The sequence below is a fragment of the Octodon degus genome, unplaced genomic scaffold, assembly GCF_000260255.1.
Source record: "Octodon degus isolate 3935 unplaced genomic scaffold, OctDeg1.0 scaffold00119, whole genome shotgun sequence".
Lineage (NCBI taxonomy): Eukaryota > Metazoa > Chordata > Mammalia > Rodentia > Octodontidae > Octodon > Octodon degus.
The window spans coordinates 1,643,870-1,664,518 of NW_004524695.1; the positions used below are offsets into that span (position 1 = coordinate 1,643,870).

The following is a 20,649-nucleotide window of genomic DNA, read 5'->3' on the forward strand; positions in this document are numbered from 1 at the left end:
CAATGGCTCCCTCTGCGATGATGGGCAGTGACCCACATGCCGGGACCCAAGGGCTGGCAAGGGGGAGTGAAGGAGAGAAACGGTCACATCATTCAAGGGCCCCACTCTGTGCCTCTTCTTTCCAACAGATAACAACATTGCCTCTCACTCCCTCCAGCACCCCCCAGGAACCCACAGTTCGTGGCAGTGGGATCTGGGTCACACGCAGAAGTCTATGCCCTTCTGTCCCATTTCATCTTCTTTTCCTGGTGGACATAGCAGCCAGTAGCAATAGCCAGTCACATTCATCCCAAAGCGAGCTGGTTCCCAGGCTGCTGATTATCTGAGAACTGCAATTATTCTGCATTTCACAAACAAATCCGAAGTTCACCAGCACAAGCCAATCTGAACGAAGAAAGTGACCAGAGAAGGTCGAAATTCCACTTGTAAAATCATTTTATTGGTATAAATATACATATGAATAAAATACCTTCAGCCTGTAATGTAGGTGAATATTTGTGAAATGTTATATAAAGGGTAGTATTTTGATTTTTTTTTTACAGGTGTCAAAGTATTGTTTTTTCAAATCACACATTAAAAGCTAATATGCAGACAGAAATTAAAGGCCTTCAGAAAACATGAATATTCATAAAACCTTATTCCAATCCAGTATGTACACTGCATCGGGCATGGCATCTCTCCTCTGACGGTGCTTATCCACAGTACATGAAGGCCACTCACCAGGCTATAAAATGTACAATTCCACATCAAGGAAGGAAGTTAGTTCCCCATGGGAGAATGTAAAAACCATACCCGAGATCTAATATATATAATTTATACAAATTATTTATTAATGTGCTCTGTTAATATAATTACAATGTGCAATTGCATACGCCAAGAGTGAATTGCTACCTCGAGTCAGGTGCAGATTGGGCACAAACACCTGCAGCAGCGGCCCCTGCCTTCCAGGTGGAGTCACTCACACGAGTGCGCGTCCAGCTACTCCACCAACCTCCGAAAGCCCAGCTTGTGGGGCGATCTCTAGCTGCCTCAGAGAAATTCAAGTAAGGCCCAAGGAAGAATTGCTGGCTTTCACGGAAGGCATAGGAAGCAGTGTTTAGGAAGCCAACACCAAGGACTGGGGAAGACCAAAAATGTGCTTCAACAATCAAAACAGGGCTCTGTTTCTATATTCTAAAAAAACATAGGAAGGAAGGCAGCAGGGACCAAAAAAAAAAAAAAAAAAAAATAGAGGAAGGGAAGGGGGGCAGGAAGGAAGGGAAGAAGGAAAGAAAAGACTAGAAGAAAGAGAGTAAAGCACTGCGATAAGGGTAGGAAAGGTGTTGGCCTTGGTTCCTCTCTGATGACGGACAGACGCTCCCTGTGCACGAAGGCTTTGGCATGGGTAACCTCTACACAAAAATAAATTCTTTTTCTGCTTCTTCGCCAGAGTCACTAGACTTGCTGCCTTGGAGGCCGTCTTTAGCGGAGGACTGTTGCTTTTGTTCTTGATACTCCTGGGCCTGTTGGCCCCAGCTCCTCCTTGACACTGAAATAGCAAGGTAAGAAGTGGTGCTGTTAACCAACAAGACAAGGGCAGCCAGTGGCAGGAGCCTCAGGAAAGGGACACGGGGAGGTTCAGAAACAAGCTTGTTACTATGCTCAGATAAAACAAAGCAACAAAACCAGAAACATATAAAACAAGCAAACACACAACACACAGTCTATGACAGGCAGAACCTCTCATAGACGTGGCTGAGAAGCCAAGGTGAGGACAGGCATGGATGAGGGAGGCTGCAGGAGGAGCAGGAGCAGGAGGAGGGCGGCTTGGAGACTGCTCGCTCCCAAAGCAGAGGACAGCAGAGGCGGCAGCACTGCTGCTGGTGGACAGGTGCCCCATTCCACACCAATGCCTCTGGCGAGGACTCAAGCTTGGTTACCCCCGCACTGGGACAGCCTGTCAGGAAAAGGCCTAGGAATCTGCGAGACCTTCCTTCCCTATGAAGTAAGTGCTTAAGTGTGTGAGACTGAATTTAATAGGAATCACTACACTGCTGCTTGTCTGATTGCAGATAAATGTAAAGGTTCCACTGAAACTTTTCAAAGCCATAGTGGGGAGAATCATTGCAGGAAGTTATGTGTTAGGCACTATTTTCTTACAGCTACTCCTCAGTGACCCTCTAAGGAAGGTTTTCCAAAACTTGGAACCAGGAGGGAAGCTCCATCCATCTTCCAAAGCTTGCATTTGTTCCAACTGGATGATAGCCTCTCTGTCCCTGGAGGCTGGACAAGGCTTGGATGCTGCTCCTGGCAAGGCTACAAGAGCAACACAATGCCACTCACCACACCAACTGTGCAGACACCACTCGAGCTAAGAGCATCAAAGCCACACCTCAAGTGGCTCCAAAGAAGAGCGCAGCGACCTCATCACTCAGAAGTTCAATGACCCCACCAGGAATGCAGCACTTCCGTCCTGAGAAAGCTGCGGGCTCCATCAGATGCTCTTTATTGCATGGATTTCTTGCAGTGCACTCATACAACCTGACAGGAGCTGGCTGCGTAAATGTTTAACTCAGTGAAGAGCATTTCAGGAAGGTAAAGCTAAATATAAACATATTAAAGAACTCTGGCCTGTCCATGTAGCTGTCAAGACCACATTCTGGTTTGTAGTCAATTAAAAATATTGAACCCAGGATCTCTGCACTGAGCTACATCCCTAGGCTCTTTAAGCATTTTTTATTATGAGATTGGGTCTCATTAAATAGCTAAATTGCCCAGGCTAAGTTTTGAACATGTAGGGTCCTTCTACCTCAGCCTCCTGGAGTGCTGGGACTATAGATATACACCACAAAGCCCAGGTTAGATATATTAGTTGTTGAAATGACCCAAAATTCTGAAAAGAAAAAGAAATCCATTTCAACTCTCATTTTAAGAGTAATTTAACGGGGCTGGAGAGATAGTTGAGTTACTAATGAAGCAAATTTGGAGAAAGAAGATACATATATATAAATATTCTGTCTCATTAGAAAACCAACTGGGCGCATATAAAAAGTGTTTTAAGCTCTTAACCTCTATGTGAATTGAGAAAAAGGAGATGTGGAAAAATTTCCTAATATCTTTGTCTTGAAATACTTTGTAACAAATCCAGTCTCAAAATAGAGCACTACTTGTGAGATTTGCTATGAATATTTTTCATTCTATTTTAAACCAGTCATGTATTTCTCTATATCAAATGATTTAAAATAAGCTTGCAACACTATAGGTTCAAAAGAAGAAATAACAAAGCTTATATTGCTTATTTGTCTTCAGGGTAAATGTGTTTTAATCCCTAGGTCAAAATAATAAACTTTTCACCCTGCCCAATATTTTAGCTTGCTGGACATCACAGGTCTAATGTATGCCATACAACATGACATAAAGTAACTCTCTAAAAATGGAGTTTTAAGTAACATAAAATGTTTATCATGGATAAAAATTTAGATAACCTAGCATCATTACAGCAGGCATGACTGGAAGTGAGAGAAACACAACATAGGAAGCTTCAGGAAAGAGCACTGTCCTCCAGTTTCCACTCAGCACCGACTCTGTCAAGTCCCTGACCCTAGGCCTTGGAGAAGAGCTGGGCAGGAGGTGGGAAGAGAAGAGCAAAGACTGCCAAGTTAATATGTAGGCTTTGGGGTAGGTGACACAGAGCTACTGTTAGTCATGCAAGCAAAAGTGGCAGCAACATAGCTATTTAAGAGGGGAAAAAAAAATCCGCGATATTTCGGCACAGCGGTCCAAGCACTTCACCAAGGCAGTAACACTACTTAAAAACTCCTCCTAGGCCTGCGGCTGTGGCTCAGTAGAGAGCACTTTCCCAGCCCTTGCCAGGCTCTGGTTTCTAGTCTCAGCATGAAGCGGAGGAGACCCTTCCGTGTAAATTCACCTTCCTTGATTCAGTGCTCCCCACGGTGAATGCACAGGCAACGCAGTGTAGGACGAGGATGACGCACCCCGAGTACCGCAGAGACACCATGGATCAGGCCAGGGCACTGAGGCACAGGATGAAGGAGCAGCAACACGACTAGGGCAGTGAGTTTAGAAACCAAAGCACTCAGTGTGCCAGCCTCCAGCAACACCAGGCCAGATCCCAGGCACAAAAACTTTGCAGGAGAAATGTTCTTTGTCAAGTTTGTTTTCCAGCCCTCAGGGAGCATCTGTTTGATTGCATATAATTAAAATGCTAATTACAATCATATTGAAGTAGGTTTGGTCAGGCTTAGATTAAAGGATGGCCTAAGTAGAATTTGTCTGCTTGAAACCTAAATCTCTGGAATTCATTTGAGACACATTTAAAAACTTCAGGGTTTTTACTAATTTAGAAAGGCTTCCTCCTAAGTAGCTTGATTTAATGTTTGATTTTATAGAGGGTAAAAAATAAATAGGACTTCTTTAGTTTGTTTGTACAGTTAAGAGTGCAGAAGTGTCTCTGTGTCCTTACATGTATTTCTTCCCATTTTGTGTACTAATAATTGGTAAAGGATACTCAAGTAAATGAGAGGATAATTTATGCAGTACAACCTTGCATACATATTCACATCCCTATACAGTCACAGTAACTGTCATAGGGAGGCTTAAACATGAAGTCTGTTCCTCTTGAAGATGATTTGGCTTTTGCATATGCATACATGCAAATATATATCTGCTAATTTAAAACCTTCTGAAATATGCTTATAAACCCAGAGTCAGAGATTCACATAAAAATGTGAGTTTTTCCCCACTGTAAGCTCTCCTAACATCTACATTTTCAGGAAGGAAAAATGATGACCTTAAAATCATGTTTGGTAACTGGCTTTGATTTTTTTTTTTTTTTTTCTCATCTAGGAAGCAGCCAAGATGCCAACCAACTGCTAAATTTCTCTTAAGGATTTATATAGGGAAAGAAGAAGCTGGATTTAGTGGGAAAACTCAGAACAGAGCTCCAGCTGTCACCCTACAAGCCACAGCCAAACATTCGTCAACTGCACGTTGGAGCATTGAAGAAGCAAGAAGTAAAAGGAATCTCAGAAGCAGATACACTGTACAAGTGGGATCTACTACAAAACGTGCAAAGCCAAGCAAAAGCCACTATTTTCTTCAAGAACATAGGATTTATGCCAATGAGGTATGAAACTCTCACAGCTTCTAGTTAAATGCAAAAGGGAAATGATATGGAACTAAAAAGATGCAGTTACAAATATTTCCAGTGCAAGAGTAAACATTTTACCTGTCAAATTAATATTAAAAGAGCCACACAAGACGCAATCATGATAAAGAATAGGCAGCATGCTTTGAGAACAGCAGCCTCTGTTGGTTTCAGAAATACATGATTTTGGGGGGCCAGGGAGATGGCTCAGTAGAATAAGCGTTTCTCTGGCAAGCACAAGGGTTTGAGTTCAATTTCCAGTTCCGCCAAAAAACAAAAAACAAAAAACCCATAATTTTGGAAATTCAATTGTTTTCATGTTAGCAAAGCTGCTCTTAAAAGACTCTAAGGAAAGCACAAGCCATTCATTGGCTGGTGTGCTTTGTTGTGATTTGGTGTAGCCAGGAACCATTCAGAAAGCAGACTGCTATGCTGTTCTCAAAGGTGAAGACTGTCATGTGCTAGGAATCGGCACTAACAAAACAAAATTCCATTATTAGTTAGAAAATTATTTTAATTGAAGCGCTGGTAAAAATTACTTTTGCGTATCTATTCAAGAAATCAAGGAAGCAAAGCTAGCACAAGATGGTCCTACTAATTCCATAGAAGTTTAATGTAATCCAGCACAAGGGGAACAGTAAGCTGAGGAGGTCACGAAACAATGTGCAGCAGACACGGAATGTCTGGCCTGGCCTTGGACGACTGGGCTGTCTGCATGCGCCCTCTGCATGCTAGCTCCAAGCCTTCCCAGGGTGATTCATGTGGTGTTGCAGCTGATGGCCTTCTGTCGTACAAAATGCTCTCAGTGGCTCTGGAAGGACCACTGTATCGAAGTTGCTTTGTTAGTAAGTGACTTGAATCAAGGAATGTAACAGTACAAGTGTAAATTCCCAGGTTCTAGAAATGTCTATGTACTCTCATATCTTTAACAAAAGAGCAGTACAGGGACAGAGATTTGGACTTAGTATATCCTCAAAAATAACTCTACCACTCTTTAGAAAAATACGTTCACATAGGAAATTTTAAAAGTGAAAGGGGAGATGGCTCAGTAGAACAAGCGCTTACTTGGCAAGTGCAAGGGCCTGAGTTCAACCCCTGGTGTCCCCCCCCCCAAAAAAAAGCGATAGGTGGGGATGGGAGGTAGCTCAATGGTAGTGCATCTTCTTATTATGTGTAGGTCCTGGCTACTTCCATTTTCTGTACACCAAAAAAAAAAGACCTAAAAAAAAAAAAAAGCCCCCTAAAAGTGAAGGACCAGTTCAACTAGTCTAGGGCAGGTGCTACCTAGTCCATTATCCTTACATGATTTAGTCTTTACTTTCTGCTCTAGGTGGCATCTTAATCTCTACTCTGTCCTAACCAGGGGGCATCAGAGCTCCAGGCTCTCCAACTGGGACCTCCAAGTTGTAAAAGGGGTTCCTGGTGATGAGCTGGGAGACACTGCTTCACGGTGTCCCAGTCCCGACTCACAAGGCTTTATGGCCTTAAATTCCCCATTGGAGTCAAAACTGGAGTGGACATGTGAGGTCTATTATGCACATAGTTCACCTTTCTGCAATAAAAGTGAGTAGTTCCTATCCTAAGGTCACTCTCCTTAGCTGTGTCCTCAAATGCTTCCTGAAGGAGTGGCAAGGGGCACAGAGTAATGTGACACAAGTGGGCTTGACCCCTTGGATCCCAGGTGCAGTTGTATAGCAGCCCGTGTGTTACATTTTTACAGGAAGAAAAAGCTTCATTCCAAGGAGAGAAGTCCTTTTGGGAAATTTCACATATCAGAATATTTTATAAATTCTGCTTTTGTGATGCCAAAAGGTCCTTTAAGTGATTTTTCAAGAGGGGTGTGTGTGTGTGTGTGTGTGTGTGTGTGTGTGTGTATGTGTGTGCGTGCGTGCTATTGGGGATTGACTCAGGACCTTCTCAATGAGCTACATCTCCAACCCTTTTAAATTTGCCTTTTATTTTGAGACAGTATCTTGCTAAATTGGCCAGCGTGGGCTTGCAATCCTCCTGCCTCAGCCTCCCAGAATGCTGGGATTACAGGGAAGCATCACCATGCCCTGTTTCAAATCGTATTTATAAAAAAGGTCTGACCCAGGGAGATAAGGAGTACTTTTATCGCAAAACAGAAATTTCCTCTTTGAGTTGGCAAAGCCTGTCCTAAAATTCCCCAGTGGAGGTTCAAACTGGGTTGGAATCTGTGTCCTTTTTGTCTGCTGGGACTTTTCCCACCCTACAGAAGCCATTGTAGGGTCTAACAGAAGACAAAGGGCCAATAAAAATTTGCTGGAGAAGAGGATAAATTGTTCCTCAAGGTTAAAAAGTTAATTGGTACCAAAAAAAAAAAAAAAGTTAATTGGTATCTTTTCTTTGTTACTAACAGGTCATAAAATGTCCACTGAAAGACCACGCACATGACCCCAGGTCTGTACTGAGTTTGTGGTTTTTTATTGATGTTTTCTGAAAAAAAGTAGGGAAAACAGTAGAAGACCTTATGTCAATATTCTCTAAGGGACAAACTCTGCTGCTCCCCAACCTCTCAACCAACCCCAGCTACAAGGTAACAGACAGGACACAGGAGGAAATGAACAGGAGGAAGGACCCCAAACATAAAAATGAATCTTCCAGATCATGAAAATGTGACAGACAAGTCACCAAGGCAACTCGATCCTCTTCACATGAACATCTAAGTTGAGATTGTTGAGTCGATATATTTTTGCCTCAAATATTAGGACCATCCTGCGGCTATTTAGAATGAATAAAAACCCTGTTGTTTGATCCCCAGCCTAGTCCCGCAGCGCAAGTCCCAATGCTACAGCTTGTTTTTGTTAGTGCCAGTTCGTAAGCTCTGGGTCAGCGAGGGATGACAATTGAAGGCTCTAACCATTTGTTGGCTGTGAGCTCCTGTGCCCAATTGCATTCACTTCCTCTTCTGCAATGGCGGAGGACAGTTTTGAAGATCTTTTCCCTCTACTGGAAGGCTTGCCACTGTCATGATCTGAATGTCTTTTGTAATAATCTCCTCTTTGCACTACTGAGGAAAAGGGATTCATTTTACCCTTTATAGTTCAAAAATACATCCAGGGGTTGGCATCAGTACTAAAATATTAACATTAAAAATTAAGTATCAGCTCACGCACCCGACTTAGGATTCAAGGAGCTTAAGAGAGTTGGTCCTGGGCAGATGTACCATTCTCTACAGAATTCAGCAGCCAACATTATGGAAACGTCGTGCAAGATGAAGTGAACTCTGAGTCTGCCCCAAAAAGGTACTGACAAAAAGGTCCCAGTATTACTGTTTCGATCTCATGATGGATTAACAAAAATCACATTCACTATGGAATAATCCAGAAGAATCACAGCAATTTACCTGTTTCAGAAATTAGTTGGGCACGCTAGTCCAAAGGGAGGCACAGAACAAGGAAACGAAGCAACCAGCATGAATAATATACAATAGGAAAGAGCGCAACAGGAACAGTTTCTTAGGAAAACAACAGGACTCCTGAGTGGCTGCCATTCCCGGGCCACTCAGGTGAGCTAAGGAACAAGCTGAAGTTAAAAATCTCACCACCTAGGCATTCCCAAGCTTTTCTCAGACTACACGTGTATTTCTGGGCCAACTTCAACACAACATGATACCAGGGGCATAAGGTCTTGTGATGGGCTTATTCGGGATCCCATGTGGGACAGCATGGTCTCTATAGCTGTGCAGTCCCAACCAGCCCACAGCAAAGACGGGCGCATGAACCAGGCCTAATGTTTGTTCTTGGGCAGAATGAGGAAATTCTTGAAATGTCTGCGGATAAGCTCAACATCTAACTTTCTCAGAAAAGAACACATAGCTCTGTCACCACAGCCAATAAGTCTGCCTGTGGCATCTAGGTGTCATCCACTAGGTTAACTAGAAAGGTTCTAAAACACACAGAGCAGTACTCATGAGGCTGGGCTGCAGGTGGTTGCTGTAGGCCTTGTTTCATTGTCTGTTGGAATCCAGAAAACATCATTTTCCTAACACATTATAACAATGATTTCTTTACTGAATCTCCCTATTTAAAAAAAAAAAATCTTTCATTAATGCCAGTGCTTTTAATAAGATGAACATTTCTACTTACCACTATGACCCTTTTCCTACTTTCCCTCCACAAACTCCCCAAATGCATCGCCAAAACTTCATTAAAAGCGAGGATGTAAGGTCAGCAAGCGCAGAAGGGGGCAAGACAGTGGAGGTGGGGGTGTGATGGGAGTGAGAACCCAGCCACCAAGGGGCACTCAGTAGCTCAGCTCACCTTGGCCCGCCACCACTGGAGGCTCTGCCTTTCACACCAGAGTCAAAAGACTTCAGCAGAATAGGAAACCCTATTTATTTATGCTGTGTGAAAGGACTATAGATTCAAACCACCTTTTGTGGATTTCCTTTCTCTATTCAGCAAAAGAAGTTTTCCAGCTTCAGTTAAAACCCTACCTTCTTAAAATTTATAGCTAATAGGTACGTGAGGATTCTTTTCACCAAATAACTCTGCAGAATGGAAAAAGCACCCAATGTTTTCAGCTAGACTCCCAAGCCACAAAGACATGCAGCAAAGCCTTCTATTAATTTCAATTGAGGACTACTCCGGTAAAAGGAACCAGAAAATGGACCAAGGCAGGAAATGTCGGAGCTAGAGATCAAAGGATTCTAGTGCAGACAAATCTAAAACAAAACATGGCAGACTGCCACCTGGACATAGGGGATGGCTCGTGGGACTCTAGAACTTCCTTCCAGGTACAGGTGGGCTCAGAGACAGCATTTACACTGCACTTTACAAAGGACAGAGAGCAAAAGACAGGTGAACGGGCAAGCAGAAGCGCTTCACCCCTGAAACAGCTGGCAACTTAACCTGATGGGTGTAGGCAATCAGTCCCAGCAATGGCACAGTGATTCCTCGGCATGTTCATACAGGTGTCACACTCCCAAGGATGGGACCACGCGTGTGACTCATAATTGAATGGGGACTACAGGCCAAAGGGCCTCTGCATTCTCTGGTCCAGAACCTCAGCAATGGGTACTGATAACACCCAGAGAAAGCACAGACCCAGAAACCCACAGGCAGCACCAAGCAGGTCACGGATCCACTCAAGGGCCTCCTCACTACTGGGGGCCAGTTCAGGAGCATCCAGCAACTTGAGGCCTTCCAGCTGCATGTGGCATTCTCCTTTCAGGTCCAAGGTCATCAGTGATGCTGCGCCAGGTTGCTATACTAGCACATTACTCTGGTTCCCCACCTTTACCCCCAGGGATGCTGTCTTGAACCCTAAGACAGGGGCGAGATCCACCATTAATTTTTTTTCCTTTTGAAATGAGCCTCTTTGGGGGAAGAGTAGTTCCAGAGAAAATCAATGCTTACCTTCCTGGGAATGTGTCCTGGGGCTGGGCTGCGGGCTACTCTGCCCATCTCTCTCCTTCTCTGAGGGAACTTTTTTCAGGACAGGAGGAAGAAGAGCAACTTTAGGAGAGCTAGGGCCAGATGGAGAGTCTGGAACATCCTCTACGGAGAGACAAAGAAATCAAACTCTTCCACAAACTGCATTCGAAGCACACAAGCCATTAGTATGTAAATCTTTGCATGCGGATGACTCAGAGAAAAAAAAAAAGATCAAATTCTCTGGCCAATAAGTACGTTGGTGTTCCTGGTTAGAGAATCTGCCACAAACACGTGAGACAAAACACGAGGAATGCCAGGATAAAAGGTTAAGAGTGGCATAGCTGTGAATCCACACTGCAGCAGAGCATTTCGGGGGGCTGCTGTCTGTAGAGCAGGGAACCACATGTTTCTTTTTTTTTTTGGGTACAATGGGCTTTATTGATGGTGTGCAAGGGCAGTGAGCCAGAGATCCCAAGGCCCTTCCCCTTCTAGGGGGCCTAGGATGGAAGCTGTGAGGGGGAGATTCTCAGTATCGGGGCTGAGTAGGGCAGTGACGACTTCTACAGCGTGGCCTCTCCATCCCTCTGGTCTCGCTGGGCTGTGGTGGTGGGGGTCACTTACTCCTTGGAGGCCATGTGGACCATGAGGTCCACCACCCTGTTGCTGTAGCCGAACTCATTGTCATACCAGGAAATGAGCTTCACAAAGTGATCATTCAGGGCAATGCCAGCCCCAGCATCAAAGGTGGAAGAGTGGCTGTCACTGTTGAAGTCGCAAGACACAACCTGGTCCTCAGTGTAGCCCAGGATGCCTTTGAGGGGACCATCTGAGGCCTGCTTCACCACCTTCTTGATGTCGTCGTATTTAGCCGCTTTCTCCAGGCGACAGGTCAGATCCACCACCGACACAGTGGGAGTGGGCACACGGAAGGCCATGCCTGTGAGCTTCCCGTTCAGCTCTGGGATGACCTTGCCCACAGCCTTGGCAGCACCAGTGGATGCAGGGATGATGTTCCGGGCAGCCCCACGGCCATCACGCCACAGCTTCCCAGAGGGGCCGTCCACAGTCTTCTGGGTGGTAGTGATGGCATGCACTGTGGTCATGAGTCCCTCCACAATGCCAAAGTTGTCATGGATGACCTTTGCCAGTGGGGCTAAACAGTTGGTGGTACAGGAAGCATTGCTGACGATCTTGAGGGAGTTGTCGTACTTTTCGTGATTCATTCCCATCACAAACATGGGGGCATCGGCGGAAGGGGCAGAGATGATGACCCTTTTGGCACCACCCTTCAGGTGAGCCCCAGCCTTCTCCATGGTAGTGAAGACACCAGTGGACTCCACTACATACTCAGCACCAGCATCACCCCACTTGATGTTGGCGGGATCTCGCTCTTGGAAGATGGTGATAGCCTTTCCGTTGATGGAGAGCTTCCCGTTCTCAGCCTTGACAGTGTCATTGAACCTGCCACGGGTGGAATCGTACTGGAACATGTAGACCATGTAGTTGAGGTCAATAAAAGGGTCACTGATGGCCACAACCTCGACCTTGCCAGAGAGAATAGCAGCCCTGGTGACCAGGCGTCCAATACGGCCAAATCCGTTCACTCCGACCTTCACCATCTTGTCTGGATCGCTGCTGGCTGTTTAGGAAGATCTGCTATCCGCGCACGCACGGGAGCGCACAGGAGCAGAGAGCCGAAACACACGTTTCTTCTGCCCCAAACACAACGCTGCTGGCTGTCATAAGCATGACACACTGTCCGCATGACAAACTGCCTTACCTTGCCAAACCCAGTGCAGCATCACAACATACATGGGCTCAGATACGTACAGCCACATACTGAAGGCCCCTGGGATTTGGAATCATGGAGTTTCTGAATCACAAAGGACGTTGGTCACAGGACAAATGAAAAGATTAAATCGTCTGCTAAGCTAAGAAGATGGCAGGATAGCTAGGATTAGAATTCTGGCTCCCTAACCTTACAGCCAGAGGTTCAGTGAACCACACTCCTTTCTCCATTCTGTTATCAGCATGGGAAGGCTCCCAGAAGCGTGGGTGTGCAGACACGCGTGTGTAGAACACAGCCCACAGCCGACTCTCTTCATCCTTATCTGTTCAAGTCACCTACTTGCTTCATAAAAAAGCAGGAATGCAAGAAGACACTGGGACCCTGACTACCTCTCAAAGCTGGTGGAGAGGAAACAGGTATATTTGAAAACGCTTGCTCAGTTCTCAATCTCTGCAAAAGCAATGGCTTATTAATGTAACTCTCAAAGTGCTAAGTACTGTAAAATAAATGGGCATAGTTGGCAAGTAAACTGAAAATTAAAGGTTCTTACAACAGAGTATTGGATTCCAGCTGATTTCATATTCAGCATTTACAACTGGGGAGCTGAAATACTCTACAAACTGGGCTAGATTCACTTTATAAGAGTTGTTTCCTTATTGTGAACTAAAGGAATAAATGGTTGATAAAAAATCTCATGGCCAAGCCACCTTCTGAGAATTTTAGCTTTTCATTCAAAATGTTTTTCCAATTTTTTTTTTTTTGCCTTTTTTCTCCCTACTTCTTCTACAATGAAGGCATCTCATATGCACTAGGAATGGCTTGTATTTCCCATCATAAAAGCACTTTTCAAATGAAGACATTGCAGTAGAATCAGGAGCCCCTACTGCAGTAGGAGATGTTCGCGAGGGTCAGTTTCTCGAGGTTTTCTCCTTTGTGGCTTCTCTTAGATGACCGTGTACTGGGTTTCCCAAGAGAATGAAGAAGACCAACCAGGCTGGCTGTATAAGGAGTGAACTGAATGTACAAGATAAAATGACAAGTCTACCAGTCCGGGCACACAAAGCATGGCATTTGCTCTCCTCCTACCACTTGGTCTGCATGGCGACTCACTATGGTGGGTTCTGTACCCTACTTTCCGGTGGCAGGTCAGCAGGAGATCATCTCCCAATGCAGGCTGGGGGCATCGCAGAGCTGGGTTGCTTGTCACTAGATGTGGGGCTGGGAAACTTAGCACCTTGCACCTCCCACAGCTCCATGAAATGTAGCCGCGCTGAGCATCCTGGGAGTCTGTCTACACACAGTGCTCAGGGCTGTGCCTGGCAGAGCCAAGGCCTCAGTCAGGAAGAGCTGTGACAAGAAGGGTGACAGTGAAGACCTCACTGCCTCTATCCCTGCTTGCCTAATTTTTGTAGGGTGAAAGGAAGAGGAAGTCCTTACAATATCCATTCAACTTTTCTTTCTCTATGAAAATCTGACCACTGATAGTTGTTGAAGAATGATTTGAGGCAGACTTTTTGTGGAAGAGAGTAAGGCAGAGCCTAATCCATGTTTAATATTTTTCAAGTTTCCTCTAGCATTAGATTTTCTAAATTAATAATCAGAAGAGTTCTTGGGAAAGGGCCAGAGAATGAACATCTTAGGCTTTGCAGACTACACAGCAACTACTACACCCAGTCTCTGTCTGCGAAGACAGCCACAGACAAAACCAATGCAGGTGGTGTGGTTCTGGCCAGTAACATTATTTTTTAAAAATCAGCCCATAGTTTGCCAGTTCCTGCTCTAAATCCTTAAGGAGTCACAGAAAAAGGTGTGAAAAAACCACTCGGGCTTTCCCCTCTGCTGACTTCATTCTTACAGCTCAGCCTTTGCAAGGATCTAAGCTCAGGGGCCTGACTGCAGAGCTCTTTCTTGGTCATGCTTGGAGACGAAACCCAGGCCTGACCTTCCTGTCTTGCCTACTAACTAGCCCTGAAGACAAGGATGTTCGCGGTCTCCCCAGCCCCACACATATCAGCCGTGGGGTTGAGCAAAGGCAATGAAGCCCGCAGCCCTGGCCCCTTCACAACTTCCTGTGGGTTTCTTGGGAAATCCCCCAGGAACTCCTGCACCCCATCCACTAGTAGCCCAGGAGACTGCCCAGGGATCCGTGGGTCCTGAGGAGCTCCCAGGCCAGGAGGACTCTTACCAGGCCGGGAGGCAGTTCTTGGTTTCTGAGGGATGGTGGGCCGTGCTGCCAGGGCAGGCTTGGGGGACTGCAGGAGGGGCTTTGGGCTGGTTGGCGTGCAGGAGGAGCTGCGAGACCTCGAGCTTGCCTCCATTTTGGGCTCTGCTTTGGCATTCTTTTCTGGAGTTCCCAAACCAAAGCGGTTCTCTGGAAGGCCTGGGTGCAGTTTAGGCACTGAAACCAAAAGTGGCACAAAAAAGTAAACGTGAAAATCAAAAGTCAAAGAAAGCAATAATTCAAAGGTGGAAGTCCGGTACAAACTGATAGAAACATTACTGTCATTTCTCTTCATAGACATTTTAGATCTAAAGCATGCTGTTAAAATAGTAAAATTCTTCACAGAAAACTAATGAGCTTGAGAGAGCTTTTCTAATGCTCCCTGACTACCTCAAAAATGGCATGTTTTATACTTCGTAGCAGCCTGCTCCACAACATTGTACAGATGAGCAGTTCTTAATGCATCCGAAGGAGATCTCCCTGAGGCCTGGTACAGTCAGCGGGAAGCTCCTCGGTTCTAGGTGCCCTTCAGGCAGGGCTGTGGCTGCAGGCTCTGATCGAGCTGGAGGCCAGAGCTCATGTCTGGGATGAGCAGACTCTCCAGAGTCCTCCCACGCTGCTTCTCCAGCCACAGTTACTTTGCCAGATGACTGAAGTGAGCTGGTCACGTGCAATGTACAGTTCAACTCTCACCGCATCAAGGTACTATACAGTGTCAGAACAGCATCCAACTGCAAAACCAGGACGCTGACCCGCAATTTACAAGCGTTCCCCTACTCTCCATCTAAGGCATCTTACCCTTACTCCACCCACGCAGTCAGAGAAACAAAGAACACTGCCCTTCATGCACATTTCCCAAGTTGTGAGGAAGACTCTTCCCGGATCTCACATAACAGCCCACCTTCCACAGGCCATCGGCCATGTTCCAGTGCCCCCTACCAAATGCCCACAGTTTAGGGGTTCTCTGCACAAAGCTTCTATCACAGAAGACTGGCTGTGGGGAGAGCAACCAGAGACGGGACTTGGCGCTCCCAGGAGGCAACTGAGAACACACAGAACAGAGGCCTTCTTTCAGCTGCCTTTTATTTCTCTTCTGTCAATCACAGGTGACTACTGAAGCCAGAAGCAATTTTCCTCAGGGGCAACAGCGCAGCCTGGCTTACCTGCCCCACCTCCATCCAGCCGTTCCATGCTGCTCAAAGCTGGGCTTGGATAATCTTGGGCCATGGCATCATTCCCAAGCTTCTAAAAAATTCAAGCCCCCCCCCCCCAGGGTAAGTTAATAGTAGGTAAAAGATGTGTGGGAGTAGGAGGTGAGTAGGAAAATCAGTGAGAATGAAGCATGGCGCGCCTGGCTCATTTATGTCCCCGGGCCTCAATTGCTGGAACACAGCCATATAAAACATACTTGGTACTACAGTTACTCTCATGGTTTTGGGGTCAGAGACATATGGGCCAGGGAAGCAGGTGGCTCAGTGACATTTCTTGTCTTTCTTGTCCAACACCTATGTAGCTGCAGCCCCAATGCTCCATGTGAAGGACCACTCACACCCTGCAAACATACAGGGCGCTGTCCACATCTGTGCTGCAACAATTTTTAGTTTTAAAAGCAGCACAGCCCTGTTCAAACTCAACGTAGGAGAAAGGGGGCCTAAAACGGGCAGGGTCTATGCTGCTCAGGAGGCCGAGCCACAGGACATAGATGTGTACCAGAGGCACGGACGAGCAGTCTTCGTTTTTGCTGAGGAGGAATACAGGGCCTCACTCCTGCTAGGGAAGTGCTCTACCACTGAGCCTATCTCAGGCTGTAACTAATTTTTAAAAAGGGGAGGTGGTGATGACAAAGACAGGGTAGGTCAAGTGCCACCGTCTTGGGGAAGCAGCTGAACCTGACAAGGCAGAAATCAGCCCTTCCCCTTACAACGCATAAGTCTGCATTAGACAGGGCAAAAAAGGGCATGAAATATAAAGTCTGGAATTTGATTAAAACTATCTGCAAATTCTACTAACCAAGACAATCTATACTTATCTCTTGTCTAAGAAACCAAAGTGGGGTGGGCAGGTGGAACAGGAGGCAGGATGACTGGGTAGACAGCCTGTTCCTTCCTCTGACAAACCCCAAAAGCGATTGTCTGCTCCTCATTTCAGCTTTAAATCAACCTGGGAAACACAGGAGGGATTAACAAACACAGCTGGTATCTCCCAGCTCACTGGCTTCCAACCCGGAAGTGACAGGAAGTGCCGGGTGCTGAGGGGATTCATCAGGACAAGCAAACCCTGCTCTTGTGTGAGCATCTAGGAGAGGCGTGCACGGAGCCCTGCAGTGACAAGAGCCACACAAGGTGGCATTGCCACGCGACCTGAGGAAGGACTTGCTATGCTCTGTGCCCAGAACAAGCGTCTGCCAGCCACAGAGCACCCCTGGGGACTGCTCCCTTGCAGGTTCTTTCAAGGACACCCCCAGAAATTCAAGTGAGCACTTCTTTATGTGTCACACTCAGGACTGCACTTGCCTGAAACTTAGGTTGTTTTCTTTCTCCTTTTTTTTCTCCCAGGTTTTCTGAGCCATACATACATCCCTGAATTGTGCAAAGCCAGGGTAAAACAAGGCAGTGCCCACTGTTTTTGCAGCAGGCAGCCGACAGGGTACCTTCTCTCAGAAGAAGATACAACCTTTTGGCCTTCACAACAAGCCCCTCTGCTTGTAAGTGATAAAGGACCTGCCTTCGCATTTACCATCCTTTCCCCTTAAATGCAGGTATTAAACTTCATTCATGTAAAGAGAATTCTTCTGCAGAGAGGATAAAGAAACATCCTACAGTACATTAATAGGATGTTTACATCACCATCTTTGTAAAGACAGTCATGACATCTTAGGGAGAAATACTGTAAAGCTAATTTTTGAAGAGCCTTTAAAAAAAAAATCTTGATGGAATATTCAGACTGGTTTGAATTTCATATAAAACGTTCAAATGATGGTGGCTGTTTACTTTGACACTAGATGGCGCTACGGGAACATCGGTGTACTGTGTCTGACAAAATGCATACGCCATAAGGATTTTGTCACTTTCAGTTAATTAATATATCAATCCAAGACACATGGAAAACACTCCAAAATTTCTCATCTTTCTACTAAAAAGCAGCTGTTCATCACTGGAAACAGTGACAAAATAAACAGCTCATTAGTGAAAACAGTGTATTCACTGTTAAAAAGAAATGTATAAAATGGATTAAAATGTAAACATTTAGACATCTGACTCACTAAAGATGCAGCTGTAGTACTTATTCATTTTTCTGACCAGTGAAGGTCATGTTATGCTTCCTTTGGAGAACTAACTAGCAGGATATAGTTACACGGTCTCCCTCCCAAGGGTGAGCTAGGAAGGATCAGGAATTAGGCAATCGCCGGGCAGTGGCGGTGGTGGCGGGAAACACTGCTGACCAGCTGTGAACTGTGGGATGCAGGACTTAATGAAAAAGAATTGTTTAGAAGTGGCATAGAAGAGCCCTCTGCATCTGGATGGTAGTTTACCATTACTCTGAAGATAAAGGGTTCACTGGAGACCCATTATTTTTTTTAGGGAAGGGTCTACAGGGTGTTCAGGGTCTCACTACTAGATGGGACTCATAGTGATCCACCTGTTTAAGCCTCCCAAGAGCTGGGATTATAGGCGTGTGCCACCACGCTTAGTCTCAATTGCTTTCTCAGTGTGTCCTGGGGACGGGTCTGGCATGGCAGGCCCTGGGATTGAACCTCCAGTGCCTGCTCGTGGGCACTTTAATCCACTGAGCTATTTGACTGGCCCTCTTCTGATACATAAAATAAAACAAATATTCCATTTTCCTTTCATTGGGTGACCAGTTTTGTAAAAGTGAAAATCACTCAGGATAATGCAGAGAAACTAAAACCAGAGTGAAACATGGGCATATTTCTCTTAGTGGTTATAACAAAAGCATGTTCCTTTAAGTAGCTATTGAACAAAATGAGAGAAAGGAAAGAAAAAAGACACTAAGAGCACTTTAAAAAGAGGCTCATCTGGGTGTGGGGGCACACACACCTGTACTCTCAGCACTTGGCAGGCTGAGGCAGGAGGATCACTGCAAGTTCGAGGTCAGCCTGAGCTACACAGTGAGCCTAAGGCCAACCTGAACTACACAGGAAGGCCTTGTCTGTGAAAAAAATAAGTAAATAAAAAGAGGCTCAAACAATAAATAATGCTTTAAAAGTTGTATTTGGGAAGACTCAAACATTTTGAAATTTTGTGGATTGTTTTTTAGAGGAATAAATACATAGCAAATATTTAATTAATTCTAACAGGATATTTGTCTTAAATCTGAGATATGGAAAAGGGCTTTGAGGTTTGGAAAAGGAATAACTTAGGAATTCCTGCAGGCCAGATTCTACCTTTATATACTATAGTCTGGCTCCTGTGTTTTTATTCGCCTGTCAGTTCCCCTATCTCCAAGTGCCCTCAGGGGTCCATCAGCAGGCTCAGAGTCCCCACAGCGAGGATGGGACACTCCAGGAATAGCTGAGCAAATTTCAAAACAGGCACGGGAAGGTCCTAGGCCCCTGGGAAAGGCCAGGAGTTACAGGCCAGCAGGCTCCCTCCCATCCAGCATGCCCTCTCCTGCCCCCAAGCATGAACCCAGGATTGAAGTGGACATGGCCTGCCTGCCTTCTGGCCCAGCCCTGGCTTCATTTTAGATCAGGTCCCTGTTCTCAGATGTTTATTTAGCTAACGAAGGCCTCTTTTTCTGTACTTCCATCTCCCATGAAAACCAAGTGGCAACCGACCAGCGCATAGGAGGAAGGAATCTCACCTTCTGCGCGCTCGCAGCTCTCCGCTCCTGCTTGGCTTTCATCTCGGCCAGCAGGCTACTGCCCATGACCTGGACGCCGTACCTGCGCCCCCCCTGTGGGCTGCTCCGGCTGTCCTGACGCTCCACACGCCCCACTTCCTCTCCTGGGCTCTCTTCAAGGGAGTCGGGCGTCTTCAGCTCTTCTGTGCGCTCGGAATTCCCATTGTGCTCCGAGGCCTTCAGCTCCCTCCTGGGGGTGTCTGCAGCTGAGCTTCTCAGGGCTCCTTTTGGTGAGGAGGGCTCTTCCGTCATCAGGACCGTTGGGGGTCGCTCAGACTTGGACCGGGACTTGATTAAGTTGAGAAAGCCACTTTTCCGAGAATCTCGCTTCTTCTTTTCATCCCCTCCTTCACTAAGCTCGTGGGACTCTGAGCCTCTCGTGGACGACCTCCTGCATTCCCAAGCAAGACACAGATCAATTCTGAGCATCTGACTCTATATCCAAGTCCCAGCAGCACTGAGCCAGGACAGACACAAGGAGGGGGCTGCACACCCAGCTGCCAATGAGAAACTTTATAAAGCGAAGTCACTGAATTTAGGAGAGAGGAACATGGAATATTGTCTTCATGTGCACCCAGGAGGAGAAGGAGACATGCACAAGACTGAGATGCAGGTGTGAACTGGAGGACAAGGACAGAGGCAAGGTGTGTTTTAATGTGCAAATGCTCTAGTCAGGGTCTATGTGGATGGACTTCCAATGATGTTGGCTTGAGTACAGACATGGGTGGGCAACTGTTGAGTTTGATTAGGGGGATACTGGAAAGGGAAGGCCCTACTGGTCCTCCCATGAAATTTCACCCCTAATGTTCAAAGATCTGGATCCTTGGGCCGACTTAAGTACAGCAACCACTGACGGGTATGAATGAAGATGCGCAAAGACAGAGTGATGCTTAGTTCAGGTTTTGGGAAGAGAATGTTCTGCAACTTGGGAAAGAAGGGGAGAAAGAGTAAGAGATGCGAGCTATGTGGGAAGTTAACACTGAAGGACTGAACACCCATTCAACTCCACTGAATCTCCGCTACTGTTATAGCAAAGGATTGGGGAAAAAAAGCTTTTTCTCATACAGGGGAGAAAAGGCAAAGTCATCAAAACTGGGAGCCCAAATAACTATGCATAACTTCATAGATCTGAAAAGGCTGAAGCCAGGACTGGGGAGACAGCTCAGCAGCATAAGTGCCTGCTTCATAAGCCCAAGGTCTCAAATTTGATTTCTGGTACCACCAAAAAAAA

At 45.9% G+C, this 20,649-nt stretch overlaps 2 protein-coding genes across 2 annotated transcripts in view; both read right to left on the minus strand.

The window, feature by feature from the left end:
• Nucleotides 1–425: 425 nt before the first annotated feature.
• The window catches only part of Carmil1 (capping protein regulator and myosin 1 linker 1), a 310,075-nt gene continuing 289,851 nt past the window's right edge, over nucleotides 426–20,649 (minus strand). Inside the window, exons 33-37 of the mRNA XM_004640140.2 lie at nucleotides 19,380–19,809; nucleotides 15,719–15,800; nucleotides 14,520–14,732; nucleotides 10,528–10,668; nucleotides 426–1,528 (exon numbers count right to left, since the gene is read on the minus strand). Coding sequence (XP_004640197.1) covers nucleotides 1,392–1,528; nucleotides 10,528–10,668; nucleotides 14,520–14,732; nucleotides 15,719–15,800; nucleotides 19,380–19,809 — 1,003 coding nt within the window. The 3' untranslated portion in view covers nucleotides 426–1,391. The remainder of the gene's footprint in view (nucleotides 1,529–10,527; nucleotides 10,669–14,519; nucleotides 14,733–15,718; nucleotides 15,801–19,379; nucleotides 19,810–20,649) is intronic.
• On the minus strand, nucleotides 11,163–12,201 carry LOC105743360 (glyceraldehyde-3-phosphate dehydrogenase-like). The gene has a single exon (XM_012516681.2). It carries the CDS (start codon nucleotides 12,162–12,164, stop codon nucleotides 11,163–11,165), a length of 1,002 nt encoding a protein of 333 aa, XP_012372135.1. The 5' UTR covers nucleotides 12,165–12,201.